This window comes from Lonchura striata, chromosome 2 (assembly GCF_050655825.1).
Source record: "Lonchura striata isolate lonStrDom1 chromosome 2, ASM5065582v1, whole genome shotgun sequence".
In the NCBI taxonomy this organism is placed as follows: Eukaryota; Metazoa; Chordata; class Aves; order Passeriformes; family Estrildidae; genus Lonchura; species Lonchura striata.
Window position 1 is genome coordinate 61022225 of NC_140704.1, and position 22326 is coordinate 61044550.

General features: G+C 39.1%; 2 protein-coding genes across 4 annotated transcripts; both read left to right on the forward strand.

The window, feature by feature from the left end:
• The first annotated feature begins 9 nt into the window (after positions 1-9).
• On the forward strand, positions 10-7579 carry LOC110470699 (leukocyte elastase inhibitor A-like). 2 transcript variants are annotated; one of them, XM_077790868.2, is made up of 7 exons: positions 10-3614; positions 4120-4182; positions 4782-4910; positions 5120-5237; positions 5556-5698; positions 6440-6607; positions 6753-7579. In XM_077790868.2, exons 1-7 carry the CDS (start codon positions 3447-3449, stop codon positions 7155-7157), a joined length of 1194 nt encoding a protein of 397 aa, XP_077646994.2. In that variant the 5' UTR covers positions 10-3446; the 3' UTR covers positions 7158-7579. The 2 variants fall into 2 exon arrangements, with proteins under 2 accessions (XP_077646994.2, XP_085429568.1); XM_085573442.1 differs by lacking the exons at positions 10-3614; positions 4120-4182 and having other exon boundaries at positions 4308-4910.
• A 135-nt stretch (positions 7580-7714) lies between these two features.
• LOC110470716 (ovalbumin-like) lies at positions 7715-21795 on the forward strand. 2 transcript variants are annotated; one of them, XM_085573444.1, is made up of 8 exons: positions 7715-12046; positions 13017-13201; positions 13746-13808; positions 15041-15169; positions 15936-16053; positions 16827-16969; positions 17265-17420; positions 18159-21795. In XM_085573444.1, exons 2-8 carry the CDS (start codon positions 13034-13036, stop codon positions 18558-18560), a joined length of 1179 nt encoding a protein of 392 aa, XP_085429570.1. In that variant the 5' UTR covers positions 7715-12046; positions 13017-13033; the 3' UTR covers positions 18561-21795. The 2 variants fall into 2 exon arrangements, with proteins under 2 accessions (XP_085429570.1, XP_085429569.1); XM_085573443.1 differs by having other exon boundaries at positions 7715-13201.
• The last annotated feature ends 531 nt before the right edge of the window (positions 21796-22326 follow it).

The following is a 22326-nucleotide window of genomic DNA, read 5'->3' on the forward strand; positions in this document are numbered from 1 at the left end:
ATTCCGTGCAGGTAGCTCTGGGTGCAGCTGCAGACTGAGCTCTGGGTGGGAGCCCCAGGCTGTGAAATTCCCAACCAGTGCAGAACAGAGGGCCCAGGGAGCTATGGCCTGGCCAGGGAACCAGACACTCGGAGACACAGCAGGAGCCAAGGACCTTGGACTTTCCCTCACTTAGGTTGTGAGGGTATAAAAGCCCAAGGTGTCCTTTCTTTGGGGTCCCTCCTTGGAGGCACCAGCTCGAGCTGATATGTTGTTATTGCACCGTGATTAAATTATTTAAAGGATTGAGATGTCTGAGGCTCTGTGATGGTAAGGAAATCTGGTGTGACTGTGGGTGTGGGGGATGCAGCTCTGAAGTGGCCTTGATCCCCACTTGTGACAGCGCAGATGTGACTGCTGGAGTGGCTCCTGGATGGTCAGACCAAGTTTAGCACTGAGAAACAGGCTCAGTAGGTGGGCTTTTAGGTGACTGTGTGGAGAGCAGCCAGAAACCAGGAAAGCAAGCCAGATGCTTCTTTGGGAAATTTTCTTGCCCCAGTGTTAGGCAAGTTAAACCAGACTGCATTGCTTCAGGCAAAATCTGTGCAGGTCTGACTCTCTTGTTCTCAGGACTTGAATGAACAGTGTGTTTTTATCTTCTGTTTCCTCACAAGAAATAGCTCTGAGAAAACTCAAACCGAAAGGGAATTAAACCTTGTGGGAACCCCAGCCTTGTTTTGGGGCCACATGTGGTGGTGAAATTCCTCCTCCAACCCGTGCTTCTAAAGAAAAACTCCGCAGGCTTAGCTGTTCAGTCTCAAGGCAGTTTATTGCTAGTTATCTAACAGATTATGTTCTTGGACTGCGGCTATTTGGTCAGCAGCCTGGGTAGAGGCACACACACACCCTGACATCCTCTCTATCTGCTGTCTTCTTCGTCTCTCCCTCCGCCCAGGGTTGCTGCTATCTTTTATAAGATATATTACGTATAACATGTTTACAATTATTCCCCAATACCTACTACCTACGTTGCCAAGTGTTTTTCTACTCTAAACCAATCTGTGAGTGCCAACATCACCAAGAACATGGAGGCAAGGAAGAAGAAGGAAGAAGGATGGGTTCAGCCCACTTTCCTCCATCTTAGAACTTCTGACCCCCATGTACAAAGCGAAAACCCCCCTGTACATGTGCTAAAACCCCCCTGTACAATACTAAAAAAATTTCCCCTCTACTTCGTAACTACTTATACTATACTATCTAACCTTTTGTGATTGCTTGTTCCACCTCCAAAGTTGGTAATTCATTCCATGGCTCAAACTCAAAATCACAGTTGTTTTTCAGCTGTCTGCCAGGGTCTAGAATGCTTCTGACCAAGGCCTGGAACCTCTAAAAATGTCTGAGAGACATTTTGAGTTCCCACAAAACCTCGTGAGTACTTTATGACTTATAGGAAACTGCCTTCAGAGTTTCCTAAATACCAGAGTATCCGGTTGGATTGATGTGTAAATATATCTCAGTAGTGATAACTAAGTACTTGTTACAAAACAGTGTTGTTAGTGCTTGCATACACTCATTAGAATACTTGCCCACCCACACACCATATCAACCTGAATGTGAAGAAAGATCATTTGTCAGGAAAATAACACCAGAAATATACTACTTATTATAAATAGGTTGCTCTGCCCCTGCTGCCTATGCCTTGCTGAAGCAATATAAGACAGTGATCAGGTGTCCTCAGAGACACTGACAAAAATGAGGAGTAATTGGAAGTTCTAGACTAAACTTAGGATATAGTTTAGCCCTGGACTAAATCTGCGGGTTATAGCAGTATAATTGTTTCTACTACAAAAACTGTATGTTGCCTTCATTGGTGCCACTTCTTATGTTAAAAAACCAATAAAACTCTTAGAATTAATTATTTACAGGTAAAAAAACCCTCTGGAATTGTCTTTGTTTCTAGGAGTTTGTTTTCTTTTTTTAATAATTAATTAGATTTTTTTTTTTTTTTTTTTTTTACATCTTAGTATGCATTTAAAATCGTGACTTCTTTCTGAACTCCTAGGGATATGGAAAAATTCAAGATCCCACAACAGGTCCCTAATTATTCTAACTGGTTGCAACAGATAGGAATGTGATTCATCATGAGTGAAATTTATGCTGCCACTGGGAGTGGCAATGATTTTATATCCCATTGCTCCAGAAGCTCCGTCAAGAAGCTTGAGTGTCAAGTTGACACCGTCAATACTGAGGAGAAGGTAAATATCTCCATGATCTTTAATTCTAAATGACAGAACTAGGATCTAAGAATCAATATGTGCATTAGTAATATATACCTCCTTTGCACTTATATATGGCATGTGATGTATTTTGAAGAAGTGACAATGTTTTGGATTATGTTAAAATGTATGGGCTGTGTAATGAATCTGTGCTTAACTTGTACAATAATACTTCTAAACTCCTACTTTCCGAGTGTGCTTCTAAGGAAGATAAAACCACTTGCCACTTTTTCTGTATGACCCAGACTGGTAATTTATAAGAACATAGTCTTTCTGTAGTGCTCTATCTTTCAAATATTTATATGGATACTTTATTCTTTTTGTGTAATAGGGGAAATATGCTTACTACATGTGTGGAGGAAATTATTCAGGCTCAGTAAGAATCAAACCAAATGTGACTTAGAATAGTGGAGCTTCTAAAGTACTGAACATATGATCAGATATTTCTGCAACACTTCACTGGATGCAGACACTACGTTTTTAAGTCTTTAATGAGACAGGAACTCTGTTCTAGGTCTAAGATATGAAGAGTTTTTCAGAACATTCAAGATGACCTATTTGTAATAATTATGATTGTAACTGAAGGGTATCTGGGAAAAAGAGTTCAAGCTGCAGCAAGAAGAGTTTAAGCTTCAGATAAAAAATATGTCTGGAATTTTCAACTAATGCAAAATGTGTTTCTGCTCAAAATCTTACTAAGTGAGCCTGTCTGTAGTTCCATTTTCTGTCAAACATTTGTTAAGCAACCAGCCTTAGAAGGACATGTATCTGAAGCACAGCTGAGTAATACGCACAAAGTTTTTAGAGAGAAACAAAGAGTAAGAAACAATCAAAAGTGTAATTGATAAGTGCTATGCCTAGAGGACTCAAGGCAAAAAGATCAGGATATAAACTGAGCTGAAAGTTTGGTTAGGACAAAGTTAGCGCTAAGTGGCAAAGCCATAGCTATTGCTTGAGCTGGCTCAACTCAGAATATTGTTTTGGCAAATGTGTTTCTTTTGCTATTCAAGGCGCTGGTTTTCAGATTCACTGTGAAATCCCAAATGTAATGAACAGTGAATTTCCATGAAGTACTGAATGATTCAGCCAAACTATTGCAAAAAATCTTACCAGGGCATCTAAACATAGCAGATATAAGGATGAAAAACCTAAATTATTTTTACTCTTGTTTCAGGTCATCACAGTGCCACAATGTGCTCTCTCAGTGCAGCCAATGCCAAGTTCTGTCTTGACTTTTTCAGAGAGCTAAACAAAAGAAAAAGAAATGAAAACATCTTCTTCTCCCCATTAAGTCTGTCAGCTGCCTTTGGAATGGTTGTCCTTGGAGCCAGGGGCAGCACACTCGAGCAGATTGAGAAGGTAGGGCTTTGCTCTGAAAAGGGAACCCTGGTAAGATATGAGCCAAGAGGCTGATTGTACCATGTGATACAGTTCCTAAACATCCAAAGGGCTGATGCACAAAGAAAGCCCTTTAAAAAATACATTATTCTGTTCCCAATACCAAACTTCTTCAGACTAAGCATTATTACTGAATTGACTGTTCAATGAATACATCAATGCCAAAGAAAGTGTTTTGGAGGTATCCCGGCACTCTTAGAGCTCAGAAGAGTTCCTTACCTGTAATGTGTTTTTTTTTCCTTCTCTGGATGCCCAAAGCCTCCTTTCTCATATAGAAACATTTCAAAGATTCATGCACTCACCATCTCCTAAAACTACTTGTTCACTTGCAAGGATTTTAGGGTAAAGAGCAAAAGGGCCTTTCTGCAGGGCCTGTGTCTGGCTGTGCTTTGGGATAGGCTTGCAACACTGCTTTAGCTTTGCAGTACCTTCACTCATCTGCATTCACCCAACATTTACATTGCAGGTCTTTCATTTCAGAGAAGTTTTGAGCAGTATGAGACAGAGAAACAGATACCCTTCTCAGCAGGTAAGACACAATTGCAGCTCTGAGCTGAATCCACAGGAGCCAGTTTGTCAGCCTTTTTCCTTGAAGACAATCACTTAATCAGAAAGCACATCAGGGCTGATCAGCCTCTCCATCTAGATTTACAAACCTGCTTATTACTGTTCCTTTATTAGTTATTTAAGGGGCCTTGTGAGATCACACATTTCAACAGCTGAGACTTCTCATTATGGATGTCTAACCAAAACAGCTGTGCCAATCTAAAATGTGATAAGTGCTTCAATTGCCACATGCAAAGGTTTGCCTACAGAGCATGTCAAAAGCACCTTGGAGCTTGCTTCTCCCAGTCTCCAAGCCAGCAGCCCTTTGCTGTGCACAGGGACACCACTGTAGGATACGGCATGGTTTGGAGGTCGAGAGCAAGAAGGGGAACAGTTTTGTCATTCTGCACATGTGGCACAGGGAGAATAGGAGGTGGTGTCCTGGTGCATTTACTCCAGTGCCTGAATCAGCTGGGTGGAGCAGGGTTTCTCATGCAAAGAGAGGCTGCAATTCACCCTCAGGTCCAACTTTGCATAGGAAAGCTCAAGCCTACCACAAAACATCTGTTTTCCTGTTTGAAGTGTGAAGAAGATGAAGGAGTCCATTCCCAGTTCCAGGCTCTGCTGGCTGAAGTCAGTGAACCTGGACCAGGCTGCTGTCTCACCATTGCCAACAGGCTCTTTGGAGAAATTACTTATCCATTCTTCCAGGTAAGGGATCGTGGTCTCCCTTGTAACAGCTCCTAGGAGTGGGGAGCTCAGCAGAATGTTTTCCATCATGAAGTACAAAGGGACATATTCCTTTTTTACCAATTTCTTTCTTGCTGATCTATTACATGGAACTATCCTGAAGCCATAAAATGACCCATCTTATAAAAATAATCACATTGCAATAAACTTCTACAATTTGTACTTTCCAGCAATACTTGGATTCCACAAAGAAATTCTATCGAGCAGAACTGGAACCAGTAAATTTTAAATACACTGAAGAAGAAGTCAGAGACAAAATTAACTTCTGGGTTGAAAATGAAACAAAAGGTAAAGAAAAAATGTGCAGTTTTTTTTGTTTGCAACTGAACCACTTATGAATATCACTCTCCACTTTTTTTCCAAAGATAGCAAGATTTTTATATATTAAATACCTGCATTAATTTTTTTATTTTCAATAGGAAATAAATGTAATAAGGGGAATAAAAATGTCTTGAGCTCCTTGGTTCCAAAGCTGTACATAAATATTTGTCATTTGTCTGACAGCATTATTCCACTTGTCAATTTAAAAGAAATAACTATTAATAGTCAAAGTCAGCTGATTGCTGGAGCAAAGTAATAATTTGTCTTAATTTGTTATTTTTCAAGGTAAAGTTAAAGACCTATTTGCTGCTGGTTTTATTGATCCCTCTACTGTACTTGTCCTGGTCAATGCTATATATTTTAAAGGAAAGTGGGCAGTAGAATTTAAGAAAGAAGACACTAAGGAAGCATATTTCCACCTGAACAAGGTACAGTATGGGCAGGAACTGAAGCAGCTGGGGGATGCAGGTCAGATGTCTGTCTCCTATAATAACAGATGGGGGCTTTTCTCCTCCTTGTTATCCCAAGAAAAAACAGTGGTCTTAAGTGAGAGTGCTAAAAGGCTTGTATTTCTTTCTTTTCCTAACCAAATATGTAAATGTTTGTACCAATTCACATCAGAAGTGGTTCTTGTGCAGCTGAGATCCTTGTCGGACCAAATCCACTGAGCACATGTACTAACTGTGTTGGGGATTTTGCAACTAAGGGTGCTATTTCAAAAATAGTCTGCTGTTGAGATTGAAAGTGAGGATTCTGCTTCTCTCCTACTATTTATTAACAGAACAGTGTGTGCTTTCAGGAAAAAATGTATTAAAGACAAATTATCTCAGGGGAATGTATACATTATTCATGAAGAATTTAATTTATGGCTGCATAAGATGAATCAGTTTCCTCATCTGACACACCAGAAAAAAGAAAGATGTAATGAGAAAGTTCTGAGTAAAGTAATTTTGCACCATTAGAAAGGGAAATGTAATTTTTATGGTTCTAAAATGGATAACTTCATTGTGACTACAGTTGAGGGGAGCATATAAATGCTACAAGTATATTAAACACATGACCAGTTTAAATAATATTTTTGAACTGAACTCTAAGCTCAGTGCTGAAACCAATTAAAACCAGGGTGATGATTTCTGTATTTTCCATTTAGTATGCTTCTTGCGTTCCAGAATGAGAAAAGGAAAGTGCAGATGATGTTTCAAGAAGGCTATTTTAACATGGCCATCATAGAGGAACTGAAAACAAAAGTCATAGAGCTCCAATACTTCAATAATGAACTGAGCATGTTCATTCTTCTTCCTGAAGATGACTGTGAGGACTTTACTGGCCTACAACAGGTAACACTTCATTTTCTCTCTAGCAACATAACTAGAGAGCAATGCTTTAGCATTGCTCCAGTGTAGTCAGAAGACAAGGGGGAAAAACTGAACTTTCCTTGCATTGATTATGGTGCCAATCATTGCTTCCAATACCACCTTACAGCTTGAATGTGCCCTCACCTATGAAAAGCTCACAGAATGGACCAGCTTGGCTATGATGGAGCCACTGAGAGTGAAGGTGTTCCTGCCCCAGTTCAAGATGGAGGAAAGTTATGTTCTCAACAACACTCTCCAGGAGATGGGAGTAATGAATGTTTTTGACTGGGGAAAAGCTGATTTGTCAGGAATCTCTATGAAAGATGGCTTGGCTGTGTCCAAGGCCATCCAGAAGACAATTGTGGAAGTCAATGAAGAGGGCACTGAAGCAGGTTGTTCCATGGGGCTTCTTGCAATGCCTCTGTGTTGCCCAATAACTTGTGAGTTCAGAGCTGATCATCCATTCCTCTTCTTCATCAGACACAACCAAACCAACACCATTCTCTTTTTTGGAAGATATTCCTCTCCCTAAGTGGAGGTTATATTGGAAATTACACTTACATTCCAACTGGGAAACAATAAGCATAAAAGACAAAACAAAATACATTTCTCTAGACTTTATCCTAAAGTCTAGTTTGCTGTAAATAAAAAGATTACCTGAGAAGACCCAAATTAAAGATAAAACCCTAAACCCCATGAATCTTAGGCATATTTTACTTTTAGAAGACCTCATGAAAATGATATCTACCTTAAAATTCACTATGAGGTATTTACCAAAATGCTGTAGTCCTCTAGAGGTATCTTCAAATAAAATTTTACTTGAGCCTTTCCAAATGCAGTAGAGATCCATTAAACCCATGAGTTTAGTGCCTTGAAGATGAGTGATAGCTTCTCTCACATGAAGTAGACAGGAGGATAGGGATCTGCATTAAAAGCATAACCTCAGGTACTTGGTCTCTTTTAGCCTCACCTACCTAAGGTCTCAAGGAAAATACCACTTTATAGGGGAGCATCAAAATATTCCACTAGGGCCTCCTTTTAAATACTGATTGGGGGCAGTGTTTCAAACTGGAGCTCTCAGGGTTTATTCTCAGAGAGCAGAGAAGACAGAAGATTTTCTGGTGTAATTTTGCTTACTCTCAAGAAGGGCAGACCCATTGCTTTTTTTTTTTTTTTTTTTTTTTTTTTTTTTTTTTTTTTGGTGAAAAACTCTGTATGTGTGACCAAGTTCTCCAACTTCCTCATAAACACCCACATAACAAAACCAGGGTTTCAGAATAATGGAACAATTTTCTGACAAGGCCTGCTTTGTGATGGCTGGGAATGAGACACATAATTCCCACATTAAACTTGAAGTAGTGATCAGCTGTTCTCACTTCTAAGAGCCAGCTCTGTTTTGGGCCTCAGGTAGCATGTGTTTCTTGTTCCAGCTATTTTATTAATCATTAATATTAAAAAAATTAAAAAATCTATAGTGATGTTTTTAAAATGGGTAGTCTGTGTTTATTATTTATTATTATTATTACAATTTATCATTCTAAAATCACTGCAAACTAAATAGTAAATGTAATAGTCTGCTGAATTAAGTAAACAAAGGAATAGTCTAATATAGTAAGTAAAAATAATGGTAATCCTTTCCAAAAATGTAAATGACACTGAAGTCTACCTCCCACTTTTAAATATTCACCATGCTGAGTTTAGGCACTGGACAATTCAACATTAGGGTACATAAACTCTGAACCTTCTCCCTCTTTTACATGATCACTATTCGCTGCCTGACTTGGGGATAAGCAGTTCTCTGGGAAGCAAATCAAGAGGAAAAATTCTGGTAAAGCCAATTTTCTTGCTTATGATCTAGTTCCCTAAACCACCTCCTGGATGTTGTGGAGTAGGTGGTGAGAAGGAATAGCACAAGGTCACAAGAATGGAGCAGCCTGCCCAGTCTGGCAGTAGGTAACGTCCAAAATCCACAGACACATTAAGAATACTTGCTTTTATGGGAAAAGTATTCCAGCCTTTGATGAATCACTTCTCCTTTTCTTGTTACTCACTGATGGAAGAAAGGTAAACACTGGGAGCATACTGGTACCATTGTAGAACTGAGTCAATGGGGTGTTCCAAATGCTGAGATATGCAGGAAAAATTACAGTAAATTACAGTACTCAACACAAATTGAACTGCTGAATAAAACAGACCCATTATAGTCTGGAGAAACTTCATATGGCTGCAAAAGCAGCATGAAATACAGCCTGAAATAGTTAAATTGCCTGTAGAGACAGTTTTCATACCATTACTTGGTAAGAGAACACAAAACACAGGTTGTTAGCTCTTTGATAAATAAAGCATTCAAAAAACAGCTATACATGTTTTTCAACAACTACCATTGGAATTTTGTGTAAATCTGGTTTGTCTCCAATTAAAATTACTCAGGTTAAAAGGAAAAAAGAGTGAAACTAACAGCATTAGAATTTATTGGCTTGCACAATCAGGCCTATATATTTTCAGATAAAATGTAAAAGAAAAAGAATTCATGTGATAAAGGCAAGTTCTTTAACATATTAGTCCAAAAAGCACAAGTCTAACAACAGGAATTTTGTGCGTGAGCAAAGGAGATGTGGCTGAAACAAGGTTATCACTTAGTTTCCTACAGCAGAAGTAACTTTGTATTGTTTAAAAAAACTTCAAAAACTTACTTCAGTGATATCTAGATAATTCAGAACCAGCAACAAAATACAGTATAAATTATAATTAAAAAAACCCTTATCTTTTCCTTATACACTCTTTTTTCCTTATTGCCATTTTAATCTACAAGAAATGAAAAAAATGTTGTGAAAAACACCAGAAGCTGGAAAGTAACCTCCTGCTGCTAGTGTAGTGGCAGCAGCTCCTACCGCAGAGGGCATTGCTTCCACAAAATCATGGATGATTATTTAAAAATAGAAGGGAAGCCCTCCACTCTGGCTGCAAATGCTTCTCCTGTGGGAAACTGTCGTTTGTAACAGTTCAATGCCGAGCAATAGAGCTCACAGAGCAGAGAACAGCTGGAAACTCCAAACGGTGACTGGAGCAGACATAGCCCTGCAGGGCATTCCACTGCCTCCTCCCCAGGGACACGCTCTGTGCCAAGTTGAACCACGCCAGCACACATGACAGCCTACAAAAGTGTAGACTGGCAAAAAGCAAAGCAAAAGATGTCAAATAGTATTTGCATGAGGATCCATGGAAAGGTAACACACATTTGTCCCACAACAGAAAGATCTGTGGCTTCCCACAGTCTGCTTACTGAGTAGCTCTTTACGTATTCACATTCCACTAAACTTTATTCTCTCCGATGGTTACAGTTTGCCTCAGTTTTCTCTGAAACTGTGCTTTCCTTTAAACAGTTTCTTACTATCTATGTGTAACATAATTTTTAATTATATCTTCAAAAGCTTTGCAATAGATAGGCAAGAAGGGCAAAGGAAGATTTTTAAATTGTCACTGAAAAAGCCTAAGAGGGAAGCTTTGAGTCACATTCCACACTCTCCCTCACCCTCCCCCCCCCTCCCCTCCCAACCATGAAGAAGACTAATGTTTATTTCCTCAAAATATAACTGGTAGTAGGTTTTATAGTAGGAAGTCCTGGTTCCTTATGGTCTCAATCATAAAGACACTCAGACACAGTGCAGGGCACACGGTGTGTGTCATACAGATGCACAGGCCCTCCAAAAGCACAAGCAAACATTACTCCCAAGCACTGCTCAGTAGTTCCTGAGCAACCAGGAGAAATTAATGTGAAAATAAGAACATGTGAAAATAAGAACAGAGAAATGCTGGAAAGAGCTGCTTTCCCAGCTCCTTGGTCCCCTTCTTTATGCCAGTATCAGAGGAAAGCTCTTTCTAATCTTCAGATTTCCCCATCTTCATTGCTGCTATAATAGCCTCATTCTGAATTGGTAAATTAAAACCCACTCCAATTATCAGGCTCTGCACATACATCCTTGCATTTCAGCAAGGCAAAGAATACTGTTAAGGGTAAAACAGCTCCCCTTCCTTTTCACAGAGGGTGCACTTACTGCTGTATGTTCTGTGACTTGTATAAATTTGGATTTCTATTATCCACCCTTATGGCCTTTGCAGATGCCAGATTTGTTTCTTTACTGCTCATCAAGTCTATTATTTAATAAAGAGTAATAGCTTGTTACAATTGAATTATATTTTATATTGTACATTATGGTTGTCTAACAGACCATGAAAGTTCCTGCAGACAGATTCTGTAGTTTATTCACCTGCCATAGTTACAAGGTTAGGAAGATCTATGGGAATGGCCTGTGCAAGTACCATGGGCCTTGTTGCCATGACCTGCACAGAATGAAAATTAAAAGCTGACTCTTAGTCATTCTTTAAATACCACTGGCTGTTTTAAATAAATTTCTGAATACCTGAATACTCTGGAGTCAGGTTTACAGCCCAGGAAATATGTAATTCCTGACTGTTCCTCATATCTCTTCCTCTTCCATGCCCATCTTCAGGCCTCTAAGTCATCTCAACATTGTTGCTTTAAATGTTTTCATCAAAATAATGTTTTAGCAAAATGTGCTTTCTCCTCAGAGCCTTTCTCCCCTCTTCCTGCACACCTATTCTGTAGACCCTCATAGTCTGGCCTCAGGTAAAATACTATAGTCTCACCTATGCAGAGAAATGGATGTGGCTTTTAACAAGTACAAGCCTTACACCGCACCAATCTCTGCACTCCAGGAATATTCTGAATTTTGTCAGACCAAAACCCTTTCAATCTTGAAAACTAAACAAAAAGTTTTCAGTTTATTCTGACTTGTCAAAAAATCCATTTCAAATCCCTCTCAATAGAATGACCATCCTGCAGCTGGCTTTACTTGGAATAGCAGTATTTTGCCAAGGCCAGCTGGCCACCATTCTTGAAGAATTTCCCTCTGTTCCACTGCACAGATGTTGTAGTGAGCTGTTGCGTATCTACCAGATGTTCAGCTGTTAGCCCAGCATCCACCTTTCCCTTCATGATTAGTGGGAGTACTGTGTTAGAGTGCTTTCAGCACTGAGAGTGCCTCCCCTCTCTCTTCTCCACTGAGAAGAAGAGAATGTTACAGCAAAAGCTTAAATAATTAATTTTAAAATAAATTTTACTTCAATAAATCAAGGTTGACTTGCTGCAGATAGAATATCAGCTTAGCATTGGCCTGCTCAATTTTTCAAGGTGCAATGAATCAAGAGGTCATGATGGAAGGCTGAAAAACTGAAAGATTGAAAAGATGACTCCTTGAAGGCAACAGTGGGAAAAGGTCTTGAAAACAACAGTGGGAGTGTCTCAAATAGTGCTATATATATCGCCAACCAAGAGCTCAGGGAGATGTTTAGCTTCAGCTGGGAAGCTGGATTATTACATGCCTCTTTGAAGTTTGTGGGGTAAGTATTTATCCAAGAAAATGTAATTACTAATTTGTATTCTTTAAGATGGAAAAAAAATTATATTATGTTTAAGAACCTTAAGGTAGTATAAGACAGGTATGTAAAAAGACAGCATATACAGTAATTTTGCCTTGTGTTCTCATTATATCTTATACTGTTTGACTGTCAAATACTTTTTGGTGTGCAAAATATGTGGCTTGTGCACCACAGCATTGAGTAGAAATAGTTATTTTTCATTTGAAACCTGTTGTCACATTAAAACTATCCTTTTATAATTCTAATAATTGGGAATAAAGGCATTTCTCTTTTCTCAATCTCACTCCCTGACAAAATCCCTATATTATATGTGTGTGTGTAGATACGTATATACGTGCACGATTGTGCTAAAAAGCATCAGCAGCGATTAAATGTCTGAAACAGGACCACAGGAAAACCCTAAATTTATATGTCAGCTTCTAACAGAACAACTTACTAGTATTACTGCTATAAACTACAGAAAAGCAACCTCCAAATTTGTGGCTGGTTGTACTAAGCAACAGTGAGAAGTACACAGAGAGTGCAGTGAGATGACTACATTTAATTTAAAGATGGAAAGCAGCCACAGAAGAAATGAAATATTAAGTTTGCATTGTCTCAAACACCATTCAGAGCCCTCTGGATACCACAGGGAAACTCATTCAATGTTATATTTATCATATTGAGGGGGTGGATGAAACTTTCTATTTCCTAAAAGGCAAGTACAAGGTACTATCTTGCTGATAGGATCTTGTTGAAAGAAAACAAAAACGTGTTAATATGTAAATGGAGTCACAATATTTCTAATGATCACAGAATTTGTAGGCTTCACATAATTCACTTTCATTTGTGTTCAGCATCACAAAACGAGCAATGAACTGGCAGTTTCTGGGCTATTTGCAATGCTCTTTAAAACAAGCACTACATAAAGTCATATTTCTGTTTGCTTTAGGAAACACTGGTTTCACAATGGGCTCCATCAGTGCAGCAAATGCAGAATTTTGTTTTGATGTATTCAAGGAGGTGAAACTTCACCACCCTAACGACAACATCTTTTATTGCCCCCTGAGCATGATTGCAGCCTTGGCCATGGTCTATCTGGGAGCAAGAAATAACACTGAGTATCAGATGGAGAAGGTAAGTTACATAAATGGGTAGAAACTCTCTTTGATCCCATTCAAAGAAGCAATAGATTATCTATTTCTATCTTCCAAACCTGCCTAGCAAAAACATTTTTGCTTTCCAAATTCTGGAGCTATTTTTTGCTTCTTGCATTTCCTTGTGAAGGGCAAGAACAACCTTTGGTTTTCATTATGAAAGAGCAGTTTTGGAGCATGGTTAAGGCTTCAGCTTGTATTATCTCAGAGACCTGATTCCTTCCAGGTGGAAAGGACAACTTGAAACATACAAAAGATGTAACAGGAAAACAAGATTCATAGTTATAAACACAATGCTGTAAGGCTATAGATGATTTATGGACAATGCCATTAACTGGAAAAGAAGGGATCTAAGCTGAAGAGCACAATCACAAATTTTCACTGTGATGCCTGGTTTAAAGCTCAAATGAAACTTCTCAGTTCATCCATGTGCCAATCAGACTTGGTTAGTGAAAACCTACTTAGCACAAATATCACTGACTGACAGTGGACTTCACATACCTAATTTCTACTTTCAATTGCAGGTTCTTCACTTTGACAAAATTGCAGGACTTGGAAGTATCCAGACCAAGGTACAGAAATCTAAGGTACATTGATTTCTCTTTCACATCTTTTTCCTGAGAATAGACTCTTCTAATTGTGCTTTTAGTAGTTTCAACACCTTGTCACACCGTAGTCAATTATCTTAATTTAGGAGATGTAAGTTAAAAAAAAAATACAAACCACCAACAAAACAAATGCCAAGCAAACAACCACCAACAAAAACAAATAAAAAAAAAATCCCCAAAAACACCACCAGAGAAAGAAGACAGGCTGCACATATTGCAAGTAACAGGACAGGATAGGGTGCTTTGGGCACCCGGATACACTGGTGTAAATGAACTCCACACCTGCAAGAGCTGCTGGGGTACAGCCCTTGAAAGGGTCTCAGTACCTGAAGCCAGAGTACAGTAGACAGACTTGCAGCTGAGACTCCAAAGTGGGACAGCAGAAAAGAGCCCAGAATCCCCAAAGCATGAAAAATAACCACACTCTTACAAAGCTACAGGGACTTTTCCAACCTCCAATTCCCTCTGTTACCCCAAGAGAACCATGAGGGGTCCTGGTACCTTGATACCACCTGTATGCTTTTGTCCATGTTAATCTGCTGCCTCTGTAAAGATAACAAAAGCCATGGAGCCTGGTGTGTCTCCATTCACTTGGGATCCAAAACACAAGGTGGGACTTAAAAAAAGATAAAACTTTTTTTTTTACAAAGGTAGTATCTAAACCTAGGGCATTTAGAGATTCAGTAAGCATTTAGAAAGGATCTGTTCAACACAATTATTTTCAAAAAATAAAGTTCCACCTACTCTTTATAATTGTGCAGTTTTCTTACATGCTTTTAGCCTGTGTCACAACTCCTGGAACTTGAGACAGGTAATCCATTTTTTCGCTGTATTACAAAACACTTCCTGGCTCCCTTGCCATCTAGCTCTCTTCTTCCATCTGCAGCTTCTGCAAAAAAAAAAAAAACAAACAAAAAAAAGCCATGAAAATGTATGGAGCACCTGGGATTTAGAGGCTTTGAACCTATGAAAAGTCACCAATTTCAATAATTAACCTCTGGCATGAGTGGCATCATAGACTGTGAATGAGTCCTCATTAGCTGCTCATACTGAACATACCTCCCATGCAACTCTTAGACTCCATTACATGTTAATTTGCAAATGTTCACACACTTTGTGTTTTCCCACATTATTTGTACCTTATAAATAATCCTCTTTCTTATAAAATAACCTAACAGCTGTACTTTTCTATCTTCTTATCAACAACTCAGTGTGGCAAGTCTGTGAATATCCACCTATTGTTTAAAGAAATTCTTTCTGATATCACTGCACCAGAAGCCAATTATTCACTATACATTGCCAACAGACTCTATGCTGAAAAGACAAGTCAGATCCTACCGGTAAGTGATCTCTTGCAAAACCCTGTAAAATTCTCTGATCTGGGAGGACTGGCCAGAGTGGGTGACCAGTTAATCCAATAGTCCCTATTGGTGTGGATTCACACAGCTTTTCCCTTTGCCATGGCCCTGGTGACAGTCTAAATAGAAAGCAATTTGAGGCAAAAATATGGCCCTATTAAAAAAATGAAAGAATAAACAAAATTACTAATAATATAACTTCTCACTCCCCACTTGCTCCTCCAAAGCATTTAATTTTAACTGGTTGTTGGAGTTTTTTTTTCAGAAGTAATTTGACTTTGGGAAATTTCTTCACTTGAAAACTCACCTCAAAACCAAATTTTGAAAGTGCCACAATCTTTCTTTAATGTTTTCAAAGCAAAAGATACAGTCTAAATCAAAGGAACTTCTTATTTTTAAAAATAAGACAAAATGTTTTGAAGAAAGGAAGTGGACTTAAAGATGACAGAACAGTATAAAATTAGCCTAAAAACAGAGGGTTTGGATCAGGCTTTCTTCCAGAAACTGTTAAACATTTTTAATATATGCTCTTAACTGGTCACATAGTAAAGATGTCAGATCTGGAATTGTCATGAAATAAAATAATTTTTCTGGCCCAGTTTTAGCAATTTTTTTCAGAAAGTAAGTAATGAGAACACCTTAACCATGATATCACTATAAAAATCTTATTAAGCATATTTTATTTCACTTCCATGTTGTTTTAAAAAATTACTAAATCACTGGCTACAATTAATTGGTATCTTTACAGATCTACTTAAAATGTGTGAAGAAACTGTACAGATCTGGTCTAGAAATGGTCAACTTCAAAACAGCATCAAATCAAGCCAGACAGCGCATTAATTCCTGGGTGAAAAATCAGACAAATGGTAAGTCAAGACTATGAACTATAGTTCTCTCTGACAACTGTATTTTAGCAATTTCTGAAAGGACTAAACATTAGAGGAGAAATTTCCTCTTCCTGTCCCCATTAGTGCATATTTTCTGTGGAAAGGGATGACTCTATTGCAGCTGTGTGGCAGTGACCGAGTGTTTTAAACACATCTGGCAAAGGCAGAGGTGCCATGATATGCACACTTAATATGCACCTTTTATATGTACAATTTTTGTATCTAGAGGGATTAACTCATGCAAGGTTACTTCCAGCTTTCTAGAATATTGGCATATTTTTACAAGGATGTGCTGGATAGGTAAAAAGTGGGCTTCCAGGGGAGAAAGTAATGCACACTAAACTGATGCTGGGAAATCAATGACTCAGAAGCTTGTGTGCATTTATAGTGTCTTGAGGTAGGAGGAAAAACCTAAAGTGAATTGTGAGAAACAAACATATTGAGAAAATCTGTGTTGGTTCTTCTGTCTCCCTTTCCTTCTTTTCTATAGAAGTATTTATTTTTGGCAAGTGCTGGTTGGAAATGTTGCTGGGAATCTATAACACTCTTGAACTTCCATGTCTTCTTGCAGAAATGTCTGGCCAGAGTAATGCATTCAGTGTATTATTAAATCATTGTCATGATCCTAAATTCAATGTGCAGACTTCTGGAGAAGGAAAAGTCAAGTGAAGGAGAAGTATATTGATTGACTTCTAAAATGTAAGAATACTGCTATGAAACTTACCACTCTGTACCCTATGTTTTTCTTATAGGACAGATCCAGGATTTCCTTGAACCAAGCTCTGTTAATCCTCAGACTGCCCTATTCCTTGTGAATGCTATTTACTTCAAAGGGATATGGAAGACCCCGTTTAAAGAAGAGCAAACGCAGGAAGTGCCCTTCAATGTGACAGAGGTATGGGGCACAGACACAGTTTCTGGCCTGAGAATTTGTTGTATTTACAGTGTATTTGTTGTATTTACAGTCCTGTTGTCATTGGCTGAGTGATTTACCTGGGTGCCTCACTGTCAGATTTATAACAGCTGTGTCTGACAGAGCAAACCAGCAGATGAGGCAAAAATGGAAACACAGCTCCTCTCCAAAGGCAGCATGATTGAAGATTGAATCCTGTCCTTTTAAAGGCCTTGTACATTTGTCTGACCAAAGAAAAAGATTGCTCCCACATCACATCACATTTTTGTTTTTGCAGCAAGAGAGCAGACCCGTGCAAATGATGTATCAGAACGGCACCTTCAGAGTGGCAAGAGTGGCTGAAGACAAAATTAAGGTCCTGGAGCTTCCGTATGCCAGTGGAGAGATGAGCCTGCTGGTGCTGCTGCCTGATGACATCTCTGGCCTGGCACAGGTACAGCCCTGGCAGGGCAAGCAGAGGAGTTACGGCTTCAGTGGGGCTTGGCTGCTGTCAGACCTTTTGCTGCCCATTGGCACCAGTGGCTGCCCACCCCACGGCTGGGCTGGGCAGGCAGGGAAGCAAAAAATCTGCCCAGGTGTTCAGGCAGAGCCTTGTGGGAGAGTCCTGAGCTCAGTTTTATAGAATGAAGATAAAGCGGTGTAGTGCTACTGCAGACCTGCAGAAGAAGGTGTGTATATATAGGCAATGTTATAAAATTAGCCAACTGTACTCAAGAAAGTAGAAAAATCAATGCAGTCTAAAATATATGAACAATTACTCATATTTCAGTAATATTTTAAAATTATAAAATAGAGTTTTTATAGATGTAGAAGAGTTTGCATTTGTTAGGTGCTACCAACTGTAGGTAAATTTTCATGGTCTTGATTTTGCAATCTTTCACAAAGCTGACTAATTTACTAAGCTGTGAAACTGTTGGGTTGTGCTTCATGACACACAAGATTACCTGGACAAAGGGGGGTGTGTTTAGTTAGTAAAAATCTGAATAAAAGGAAAATGACACAGGCAGTACTAGAGAGGCAATTAGTAAAATACCAGAAGGATGCCAATAGGGTGAGCTTCAGGAACCATTCTGGTTGGGGTTTTACTTTTATGATAGCCTTGACAGAAATGAATTGTAGGAAGAAGTTGGATTTTCATCCCATGTGTTTCATTCCCTGCTTCTCTTTGCAGCTTGAGGACAAAATCAGCTTTGAAAAACTTGCCGAGTGGACCAGTTCCAGGGTGCTGGAAAAGAAGAAGGTGAAAGTGTACCTCCCACGCATGAAGATAGAGGAGAAATACAACCTCACATCTGTCCTGACATCCTTGGGTATGACTGACCTGTTCAGCCCCTTGGCCAACCTCTCTGGCATCTCTTCAGCAGAGGGCCTGAGGGTATCTGAGGCCATCCACGAGGCATACATGGAAGTCACTGAAGAGGGCACTGAGGAGGCTGGCTCAGCAGATGACACAGAAGACATCCAACATTCCTCTGAGGTTGAAGATTTTAGGGCTGACCACCCATTCCTTTTCTTGATCAAACACAATCCAAGCAACCTGATCCTCTTCTTTGGCAGATATAGTTCTCCCTAAAGAGAAAAGGGCTGGAAATAATGCTTGCCTTCTCCTAAGAAAAAGACTCCCTTCACTCTAGTATTGTAGTATAATCTCATCTCTTCAATATTTTCTGCAAGTGGAAAGGTTACTCTAAGTTGTGCCCTTTCTCGAAGCTTCCATAGCCAAGACACACCTGCAGGTGAGGAAACAGCAGCAAGTGTGTTTGCTCCTTTCCCTTCTCAGACTGGTTTCAGTGTGGATTGAGCCAAGCAAAGAGTAAGCCCTCAGAGAATAGAGGCCCTCACAAGCCAGGAAGGGGTCAAATGGTTTTCACTTGAAAGAGTTGCAGACAGGGCTCCAAGTCTTTGGTATTCCATTACTTGGAAAGACATGGGCTATGCTCATCCCATTCCCTGCTAGCTATCCCGCTAACAAACCCATACAGTTCTCAAAACACTGGCTTTGAAGTCCCCAGACTGAAGAAGATGCTTGTGGACAAGGTTCTGCTGTGCAGGGTATTAATTGGTGGCTATGTAATTTTTTTTTCACTTATCTCTTGGGAAATGGTGCACGTATGACCAGAGCTGTCCTCTCACCATGAGCACCTCATGTAATACTGAATTTCTTCCAGAGGTTTTCCAAAGTCATGGAGTTTCCCTTCCACTTCAGAATGTTCAAGGAGATCTAACTTTGTCTAGGTGCAGTTATGTCTTATCACAGAGTATAGCTTCAAAGCATGAAACATGGATATCCGGATGATCTAGGACTCAGAACTGCAAAAAAAAAAAAAAAAAAAAAAAAAAAAAAAAAAAAAAAAAAAAAATCTGAATTCTTGTTTAAAACATCAGAAGTCACTTTAAATTTGAGAACATTTTGATTTTTGTGAAAAATTATGAAAGTGATGTTAAAAAATCTGATTTCTCCATGGGAGTTTTGTGAAAAAAAACCACAGTTTTAAAAATAATTCCTGTCCTTGTTTATCTTGCTTAGCAAGATACACTTCAATTTATTCCTGAAAAGCTCTCAGTTGTTCAAAATTCAAGAGCATTATTATTCCATGAATGTAGCTGGGCTTCTTTATTCCTATGATAGTTCAAGACTAAATCTCTTATTTTCAATAAATACATCAGAATCCTAATTTTCTCTGTCTTTTTTTCTGATGTGTCCACTAGCATCTCCAAGTATGATTCCATTGGCACAATATTATGACTGTTTTCATTCTAATCATTTATTGCTGATTTTGATGCACATAATTGCTTTTTCTTTCTTAACACAATAAAAGAAAGTCACAAATCCTGGTAATAAAATTGTGAATTTTCTTAATTTTCTGTGTGACTGACCCTTAAAATATTATCACATTAGTAACTGTTGTGAGGAAAATGGGATTTAGTACAAAATCCTCCAGTTTTTAGAATGAATAAAGTATGTAGATATGAAGTTTCCTATCCATTTATGAAAGAAATGAGTGCACACATCTATAGTTTGATTCCTCTCTGTAATATTGATTACCAAGAAATAGCCCAATGAAATATTAACTTGTTCTTATGTATTCTTTGATTCAAATCCAATGGATATAAAGATGCATTATTAGCTGGATAATATTTCAAGGAAAAATTGTTCCAGCAACTCTGCCACTTGAGATGATGAAATCATCTAAAAAATCATATAACTCAAAGGGCATTAGAAAGAATAAGTAGATGGACAACTCTTAGGCAAAGCATTTCCCCACTGAGTTTGGAGAGGAGGTATTCTGACATTAATATCAGTTATTCCAATAATAAGGGACATATAGACTGGGCAATAAGTTGTTGGAGGACCCTATGCAAAAGGACCTGGTGGTCCTGTTCGATGATAAGTTGAACATGAGCCAGCAGTGCTCTGGCTGCCAGGAGGGCCAACCCTGTCCTGGGGGCATCAGGCACAGCATGGCCAGGCAGGCAAGGGAGGGGATTGTCCCACTCTGCTCTGAGCTGAGGCAGCCTCACCTCCAGTGCTGGGGGCAGTTTTGGGTGCCACAATATAACAAAGACAATAAACTGTTGTGGAGTATCCAAAGGAGGGCCATGAGGATGATAAAGGGCATTGAGGGGAAGCATTAGAAGGAGCAGCTGAGATCTTGGTTTATTCAGCCCGGAGAAGAAGACATTGAGGGAGAGACCTCATTGCAGTCTGCAGCTTCCTCAGGTGGGGAAGCAGAGGACCAGGAGCTCATCTCCTCTATGGTGACTCGTAACATGCCCTGAGGGAATATCAGGAATCTGTGTCAGGGTAGGCTTAGGTTAGATACTAGGAAAAGACTTTTCACCCAGAGGGTGTTTGGGTGCTGGAACAAGCTCCCCAGGGAAGCAATTATAGCACCAGCCTGATAAAAATTCAAGAAGTGATTTTGGGTACATGCTGTGATTCCTGGGGCTGTTGTATACAGGGCCAGAAGTAGGACTTCATGATCCTGATGGGCCTTGTCCAACTCAGGACATTCTATGATTCTATTTCCACATTATGGTATAGTGTGGCATGATAAAAGTGGATCTGTAGAGGAAAGAACGTGGTGCTACCTGTCTGACATCCACGTTATTTGAATGTCATCAGGATGTTTGTGATGTAGACTTAGTTTTTTTTCAGTGATACAGGCAGCTATTTCACCAAGTACATTTTAATTATTTTTCTTTAGAAGTCAAAGCAGTGGTCTAAACAGTTCCAAGAGATGCAAAATTTCAACATCTCAAGGCTTGCAATAAGAAGTTTAATCACTATCTGCATCTCCTGTAGCCAGAAGCACTTGATCCAGTCTGTTAAATTTAAAAGCCTGTACACTTAAACAATAAGAAGAATTCAAAAGGGTTACATTTGAAAACTTTCCTTCCTCTGATGATTAAACTGGAAGGTTCTTAAAGTACAAAGATATGCCTCAGTGACCAATGTTTTTTCCTGAACATCAATAGTGGTGAAAATGAAGTCATGGGAGAAAGGCAAAGGGGCCGCGAGACTCAAAGGCAAATACAAAGGTTCTCCTTTCCAAAAAGAAAACACAGGAGGCAGTAAAAAGTGCAAATTCAGAAATTCTGTACTAAATCTGTAACTTGCTTTAATATTTGCTTTTAACAATAGTTAAATGCTTCAAAAGTTTTTCATTAAAAAAGGCAAAAATAAATAAACCTTGAAAATGTGCTTGTTATGACTGGCATTTCTGTTACAGACTTACAAATGGGTTTTCTGGAGAACAGAGACCCTTCTTCTTTTACAGACTGCTGTGCATTACCAGAAATAAAGCTTAACAGGTAACAAGACAAAATCTGAAACCCTCTGCATCTTGTGGTACAGACTGCATGCCTCCAGAAAGCACAAAGAGACATCCAAGGGTCTGCCACTATGAGGCAACATTTCTCTCTGTAAAGCATGGAAATAATACTTGTCTATGAAGTGCCACACAAAAACTCCCATTCCAAGTGCCTCATCCACACTGCTGTACTTTCTTTGCACATTAATATGCAATAACTCTGCTCTCTCAATCTCCCTTGAGATCTTCCTCTGGATATAGTATGGAAGCAGAGAACAGCTGAGACTGGAAGTGACCTCTGCTGATTTTTTATTCCAAGCTCTCCCTTTCAATCAGGGTCAGCTACAGCAGGTTACTTGGGATCATGTCCTTCTGGGTTTTGACTGTTTCCAAGGATTGAGACTCCACAGCCTCTTTGTGCAACCTAGATTTACCTCCCTTATCCAAAAGAAATTTTATTTTCTTATGTAATGAGAAATGTATGTTTCATATGTATTTCTTATGTAATATAAATGTAATTTCTAC

Coding starts and splice junctions, on each gene's coding strand:
- LOC110470699 (XM_085573442.1), top strand. CDS start 4,392: ATGTCTAACCAAAACAGCTGTGCCAATCTAAAATGTGATAAGTGCTTC. Junction 5,238..5,555: donor GGTTGAAAATGAAACAAAAG/GTAAAGAAAAAA, acceptor TTATTTTTCAAG/GTAAAGTTAAAGACCTATTT. Junction 6,608..6,752: donor ACTTTACTGGCCTACAACAG/GTAACACTTCAT, acceptor ACCACCTTACAG/CTTGAATGTGCCCTCACCTA.
- LOC110470716 (XM_085573443.1), top strand. CDS start 12,938: ATGAACTGGCAGTTTCTGGGCTATTTGCAATGCTCTTTAAAACAAGCA. Junction 16,054..16,826: donor GGTGAAAAATCAGACAAATG/GTAAGTCAAGAC, acceptor TTTTTCTTATAG/GACAGATCCAGGATTTCCTT. Junction 16,970..17,264: donor TGCCCTTCAATGTGACAGAG/GTATGGGGCACA, acceptor TTGTTTTTGCAG/CAAGAGAGCAGACCCGTGCA.